This window comes from Populus nigra, chromosome 13, assembly GCF_951802175.1.
Source record: "Populus nigra chromosome 13, ddPopNigr1.1, whole genome shotgun sequence".
Lineage (NCBI taxonomy): Eukaryota > Viridiplantae > Streptophyta > Magnoliopsida > Malpighiales > Salicaceae > Populus > Populus nigra.
In genome coordinates, this window is record NC_084864.1 from 14,755,986 (window position 1) to 14,763,519 (window position 7,534).

General features: G+C 37.1%; 1 protein-coding gene across 1 annotated transcript; it reads left to right on the forward strand.

Moving 5' to 3' along the window:
• The first annotated feature begins 531 nt into the window (after positions 1 to 531).
• On the forward strand, positions 532 to 7,534 carry LOC133670392 (proline--tRNA ligase, chloroplastic/mitochondrial-like). The gene is made up of 11 exons (XM_062090878.1): positions 532 to 933; positions 1,041 to 1,097; positions 1,675 to 1,785; positions 1,914 to 2,000; positions 2,127 to 2,240; positions 2,327 to 2,533; positions 4,945 to 5,082; positions 5,533 to 5,694; positions 6,048 to 6,247; positions 6,862 to 6,945; positions 7,058 to 7,534. Exons 1-11 carry the CDS (start codon positions 598 to 600, stop codon positions 7,197 to 7,199), a joined length of 1,638 nt encoding a protein of 545 aa, XP_061946862.1. The 5' UTR covers positions 532 to 597; the 3' UTR covers positions 7,200 to 7,534.

Genomic DNA, 7,534 nt, shown 5'->3' on the forward strand with positions numbered 1-7,534 from the left:
AACCCAATTGAATAAGAATGTAGAAACCAACAAATATTGTTATAAAAATTAGACCGGTTTACGGCCATCATAAAACCTGGATCGATCGAGTTTAAAGAAAAAAATAAAATAAAATAAATCGGTTAATTTTATAACTTTATCAACTTGAAACTGATTTAGTCAAAACCCGACTCTTGTAACCATGGACCCGATCTTTCTTATTCTAGTTCGAGATTTATAACTATACCAACAAAAAATAATGTTTTTCCATCCTCTCAAATTTGAAAGATTTCATTTATACACATGTTTATTTTCAAGCATAAGCTTATGATGTTCTTCTATAACTAGTAAAACAAAGCAAGTTTTCCATACAACGAAAATCAATGACAAAAGATTTCTTGCCAATATTTTGAGATGCCATCCTCCTGTCAATTTACCAAGAAGGTTGTCATTGGAATTGAGGAATTTTACTTTCAGGAGCTATAAGAGTCGTTTTGTAAACTACAGGGACTAAAGTGTACACTGGATCCAAAAAATGAAGAAACAAAAAACCTCATCTCCTTCAATAACAAAATCTCCATAACCACACTCCAAAACCCCCTCCAAAAACCCACACAAATGGTATCATCTCTTCGACTCCCCTCACTAACCTCACTCTTCTCCTCTCCCTACCTCCGCCGCCCTCCTCCCTTACTCCTCCGTCCCCACCACCACCACAAACTCTCCTTACCTCCACTAACCACAGCCTTCTCCTCCCAAACCACATCAGCATCCACAACGGAAAACCCCAAGAAACAAACTAACCAAGACCAAAAAGTAATCACTCCTCGGTCTCAAGACTTCAATGCTTGGTATGTTGACATCATTGCTAATGCTGAACTTGCTGATTATGGTCCAGTTCGTGGCACCATGGTCATTCGTCCCTACGGTTATGCCATCTGGGAAGCCATTCAGGTCCTTTAAAATTCAAACTTTTTGATTGAAGGAGGAAAGTTTTGAGCTTTTTTTTTCAATTGGATGTTGAAATTTCTGAGCTTTTTGTGTTTCTTTTGAGTGTACAGGATTATTTGAATGTGAAGTTTAAGGAGACCGGACATAGTAACATGTACTTTCCTCAGGTTTGTTTTGTGGGAGCTTTTTCTCTTTATTGAACTGTTGAATGCTACAAATGTAGGGCTGTGATTGAGTTGAGTGAAGTGTTATGATATGTGGGTTTGGTTTGTTTAGGTCACTTTGAGTTGCTGAAGTGCTGTAGTTAGATTTGTCCTCTTTTTGAACACGTTTAGGTTAATGTTGAGGTTTTATGACACAAAAGGATCAAGGTAATATAAACAAGTTATCATGATAATGAATATCAGGATCCATTTGTATTTTTTGTTTCATTAGAAATGCAGCATGCTTTAACATGAATTTTTAAAATCAACTCTTAAAAGCATATATTTTGTGGTCATGGACATTTTAAGCCGAGTATTGTATCATTTGAGTTTGTTTGTGAATGATGTTGAATTTGAATTATGTGATTAATTCGGTTTGTTTTGCATACAAAAGAGTTTGTGTACGATGTTTTAATGTGACAAATCCAAGCTGCGCTGTAGTAGCATGGTTTTTTTTACAAATGCAACTGTATGTGTTTTCTGTGGATGGGGTTTTGTTTCAGTTTGTCCTTAATACTTGTAACGGTAATGTGTGCTGCAGTTTATACCATTCTCCTTTATTGAGAAAGAAGCTAGTCATGTTGAGGGGTTCAGTCCAGAATTGGCTCTTGTAACTATTGGGGGAGGGAAGGAACTTGAAGAAAAACTTGTGGTAATATTTGATTTTGTTTAGTCATGGAAAATTAATGGTTGATGAAAAATTTATGTTGCTTCATTTTCATGAAAAAAACATGACCTGAGTCTTGGCTTTGATTGTTGCACTTGTTGAGGTTGTGGCAGGTTCGACCCACTAGTGAAACCATAGTGAATCACATGTTTACTCAGTGGATTCATAGTTATCGTGATCTTCCTCTCATGGTAAACCAGGTAAAAGTTCGGTTACCCATTGCAAATAGTTTCCAGTCATGGAGGGTTTGTTATGTACAACTGTTCCACTTTTTTTCTTTTTTCTTTTTTCATTTCTTCCTCTTAGTATTTTTTTTCCCATTTCAGTGGGCAAATGTCACAAGATGGGAGATGCGCACAAAGCCGTTTGTGAGGACTCTTGAATTTCTGTGGCAGGAGGGTCACACAGCTCATGCAAATCCAGAGGAGGCAGAAAAGGAGGTTTGCATCTTATAGAATTGTAGGATTCTTCACATCTTATTCACACTGGCATTTGTGTTAAATGGGTTTTTGCTGCTGAATTGCAGGCATTGCAGATGATTGACGTCTATACAAAATTTGCTTATGAGCAAGCTGCAATACCTGTTATTGCAGGTAGAAAATCAAAAGCAGAAACTTTTGCTGGTGCTGATAGGACATATACAATAGAGGCTATGATGGGTGATCGGAAGGCATTACAGGCTGGAACTAGCCACAACCTCGGGCAAAACTTTTCTCGGGCTTTTGGAACCCAGGTATTTTACTCAGAAGTTAATAGATGAGATTATTTCAGAGACTTTCTGCGAGTTGCTACCAGCTGAGTGTTTTGTTGCTCCATTTCTTACAAGGTACCGCGTGAATACATAGAAAACCCAACAGTTTAATATTGGAAATCTTTCATTGAATCCTTTTTAGTGAATTATCAGCTAATTTCTGTGAATGAATCCACGGAAAATAGATTTCCCTGCTGGCTTGCATGACCATCACATTCATGCTTTTTGTCAAAGCACAACTATGGGAAAGGGGATAAACAAATGTTGCAAACTCAAGATTTTATTTAAACTTGTTTAGATCACCTTGGAAATTCACTTTGGTTTGGTTTAGAAACAGTACAACATGGCCAGTGTGCATTTTGGTATCTATAAACAATTAGACTGGATGAACATACCCATGCTGCTCTTTTTGTAATTCATCTATGTAAAATATATAATGCCTAACATATCATTTGGGTTGAGGGTCATTTTTATTGTTCTCACAAAATCTGTGCCTTAAACATCATGCCCTGTATGAAGTTGTTCAGATGGCCACACCTGACCTTCAAACTGTACAAGAACCTACAATAGCTTAACTCAGTGGCAGCACTGTCCTGAATTCCTGATCACCTTATAGGTTCCTCCACTTTGTAGTCTTACCCTAGGCATGGTGGTTTAAACTGCTTTGCAGCTTCGTCATTTTGCTCAAGAAGTAGGCATAAATGTCACTGAATGCTGGTAACTATTTCATGCTTATATTAGTACCAGTAAATCTACTATCCTGTTATCTCTGCAATGTGCATTTGGATGGATAGGTGACTGGTTTGGCCCTGTCCTTTTTTTAACCAACAGAAAATGTGATCCAATTTATTAAGGAAATTCATTTCTGTTCAGTTTCAAAAGTATTACGAAAAGAATATTTGGGGTTCAGTTTGGTGTTTTTTCCCCTTTTCATTATTTTTTTTCTCTGTGACAAAACGTTCTTTTATCCAGATGGTGAATTTGGTTACCCGAATACCCAATTCCAACACTACTAGTTGTATGTCTATGTCCAGGGGATGTTTTGTCCAACCATAAAGTGTCTAAGTTCTAAGCCAAACTTTCTGATTTTTCCTAGAGTTGATATATCATTTGATCAGGTTCCTCTGCATGTGCCTATGCTTGGCAGTGCTCTTTCTTGAAGTGGGAGAAAAGGAACCTCTGTAATACATGTGCAATGTATTGTACTATAGTGTGCCAGAAGCATGAATGCATGAATGCATGCAAGTGTGTGGGTGTTGTGCATGCAATTGTCTAGATGTCTTGATGAGTGCTCTGATAACATGCAAGAAGGCGAGTGTCTTTGAGGTGTCATGCGCTAAAACCTGTACTCATGTTAGGTAAGACATGTCCCCTCGAGCATCCAAATAGCCAAGCCACCTAACACCTATATAAGGAGGCATTGTCTCTGGAACAAACAAGCTTTTTTTTAATAAAAATTCCTAAGTTCGTATATTTTACCATCTCTTTAGTGTTATCATTGTCCCATGCTCCCCTCTTTGTTACCCTTACGTGGATTATGTTTATCACTAAGATACCATTATGCATAATGGCCCCCTTGTTTTGTTTATGGTAATTCAACTGCGTTAAATGCTGGTGATATGCATTAAACAAACAAAGAGGAGGAAGATGAATGGAGAGTTGATATGATAACCTGGGAATTTATCTCGACATAGCTTCTTTGTTACATAATATAATGTCTTATAGAGATATCATGAGGCTTGATTATTTGGATACTTGGTTGTCATCAAGACATGTTTTAAGGCACCAAGACTTTTGCATGCATCCATGCTTATTCTGTCACACATTAAAATATACCATCCATTGCATGCTCCTATATGAAGTGGGCAGTTGGTGATTTCTGAGTTTTAGACTTTATGAGCATCTCTGGCAAGTGTCTTAGCTAAACTCAGGGGCAGCACAACAATGATCACCTCATATGGTCCACCATTTTGCACTCTTAACATTGGCGTGATTGTTTAGGTTGTTTACCTGCTATGCCAATTGTCTTCAAGAAGTATACATAAACATCACTAAAGGCTGGTCACTCATTTATGCTCACCTTGCTACCAATAAATCTAATGCCCTGCACTCCTGCTTAATCTTTGACTATCTGCATTTGGATGCATGGTTGAGTGCTTGGGAATTTTCCTTTGTTTAACCAACTAAAGTGTAGCTCATTTTTTTGGATGACTGTCTAGACAGCTTTGTCCTGCTGTTCTATCTTAGATATTATTGAATACTGGACTTTGTTGATTTTCAGTTCTTTGTTATTGGCTATTTCATTTTTTTTCTTCAATATTTTTTCATGTTTTCTTTTTAAGCCACCAGGTAATTATCTCCACTATCTTAACTGAAATTATGTCCCTTTACAGTTTATGGATGAAAATGGAGAGAGGCAACATGTGTGGCAGACATCATGGGCTGTCAGCACCCGCTTTATTGGTGGTATTATTATGACCCATGGAGATGATTCTGGTCTAATGCTACCCCCGAAAATTGCACCAATACAGGTAATTGTGTATTACTATTATTGATTTCTTAAGTTAGTGTATACGTTTTTGTTATTGTTGTCAATTTATATGCATTTGAATCAAAGGTACTCTAGTACTTGTCAGGAATCTTTCAATTTTATGTACTTGATCTAAGAGGTAGAGATGTCTCATTCTGTTAAGTTTGTTGTTGCTCTCTTTTGTGGTTGTAATATATCAGCACAACCCAGGGGTGTGGTTGCTGTGTTCAGGTACTTAGACAAACAATCTTCTGTCTATTGGAGAAAAATCTTTCATCTGGACAATCTATGCATAATTATTTGGTTTCAGTCTTCTGATGAGTGCCTGTATGAAAGTAAAGTTTGAGTTTCCGAGTTGCCATTTTCTCATTAAATAGATAACAGACAACTTGTTTTCTGATTTATTCTATCATTTCAATTTATTCTTCATATCTCCGCTGCATCCTTCCAGGTGGTGATTGTGCCAATCTGGAAAAAAGAGGATGAAAAAACTGGAGTACTCAATGCAGCATCTTCTGTAAAAAAAGTCTTGCAATCTGCTGGTATCAAAGTTAAGCTCGATGACACAGATCAGAGAACCCCGGGATGGAAGTTCAATTTCTGGGAGATGAAGGTCTGTCCTTATTTTTTATTTAAGTAGATGAACAAAAGAAGAAAAGTGATCTGTAATTAATGATTTATACCCATAATTAATTATGACTTGCATGAAAGGTAACCAAATGAGTCTCAATCATTAAAGCTTATGGTAATCTGTCAAAAAGAATCTGAATTGGCCATGTCTTCTTGTGCCTGATGACAGGCGCATGCCATTGTATGACTTGTGCAATATGTTGGACCTGATCCTCATTTGTTTTATAAGAAAAATAGTTTCAAACATCTTTGATCATAAAAAGAGACCCTTTGAAATGTGTGGAACAGCACCCTTATCTTTTCATGTAATTCTATATAATACCTTGGTTCTAATAGGGAGTCCCTCTGAGGATTGAAATTGGTCCTCGAGATGTTTCAAGTGCAAGTGTGGTCATATCTAGGAGAGACGTTCCTGGAAAGCAAGGAAAAGTGTTTGGAATATCCATGGAGCCTTCAATTTTAGAAGCTTATGTCAAGGACAAGTTGGATGAGATCCAGTCATCTCTTCTGGGAATGGCAACATCATTTCGGGATAGGTGCATTCTCTTGCTCTAACATTTATGTGCAGTGGAGGCTTTGTTATTAATTATGTGTGAGCTCTGCTTTTCAACGTAGTCATCTATTATTACTTTTCAGAATTATAGCATAATCTTATGACATTATTGCACAATTACTTACATGCAAGTTATCTCTTGGTGACAGAATTTGCTTATAAACATTGAACCTGGCACCCCCACCACAATAAAAAATGCTAATATTAATGCCTTGCTCACTGTTCATGTCCTTTTCTTTATGGACTTTGATTTGATATCAAGACAGTGATGGCACCCATAGGACTTCTGATGAGAAAACAGGTTGTCAAATAATGTGAAAATAAGTTGACATTTTCAAACATGTGATGCATAATCGTCAAGACAGACCATCCTGTCAGAAAGAAAGAGAATGCCAGCATGATTAATAGGAAGTGATGAATTGCATTATATCATTGTGCAATTCTGATAGTGTCACTTACATGAGTTCAAGTCAATTGGGCTTTTTTTCTTGTGTTGTTGTGTACTGATTCCAATAGTGAAAGCCAACTGTTATTGAAGTCCATCCGATTCCTGTACTCGACAAAACCATCTGATATTATTCCGACGTTCTCTTGCAGTAACATTGTGGACGTGAGCTCATATGATGAACTCAAAGCAGCAATAACCCTTGGTAAATGGGCAAGGGGTCCTTGGTCAGCTAGGTATTATTTTGTTATCCTTTTGTTAGTAGTGGATAAAGAAGCACAGTGCATAAGTATCATACTGGCAGACTTGCATGCATGTCTAATATTATGTTGTAATTATTGACTATAGTGATGCGGATGAACAAAGAGTAAAAGAAGAAACAGGGGCAACAATTCGGTGTTTCCCCTTTGAACAGCCTCAAGGGAGCAAAACATGCTTGATGACTGGCAGCCCAGCAGAAGAAGTTGCAATTTTTGCAAAATCTTATTAAGTATTGTCCCTGTCAGACGTTCAAATGGTCTCATTTGGGAGAGCATTTACCCATGGTAAATTTTATCATGGCATCCCGTTTTTCCTTGTTTCAGTGATTTTTATTATTAGATTGTCTAAAGCAATGTGTCATACCAATTATATTGAGTTGTTAAAGCTAGGTCATCTTGTCATATATTCTTACCAAATATGAAAGAGATTTGAGAAAGGGGAAAAATATGCTTTAGGTGATGGTATAGACAGATCTCCCATATAACCTTAAGATTTGGTTTCCTGTGTGACCTGTTTCCATCTCAATCAGAGAGCAGAAGAAGTTGAAGAATTGGACTTCAAATA

What these genes read in the sequence shown, in the direction of transcription:
- LOC133670392 (XM_062090878.1), top strand. Translation starts at nt 598, where the DNA reads ATGGTATCATCTCTTCGACTCCCCTCACTAACCTCACTCTTCTCCTCT. An exon ending in AACTTGAAGAAAAACTTGTG is followed by an intron (nt 1,786 to 1,913) that starts GTAATATTTGAT and finishes AGGTTGTGGCAG; the next exon opens with GTTCGACCCACTAGTGAAAC. An exon ending in GCAACATCATTTCGGGATAG is followed by an intron (nt 6,248 to 6,861) that starts GTGCATTCTCTT and finishes GTTCTCTTGCAG; the next exon opens with TAACATTGTGGACGTGAGCT.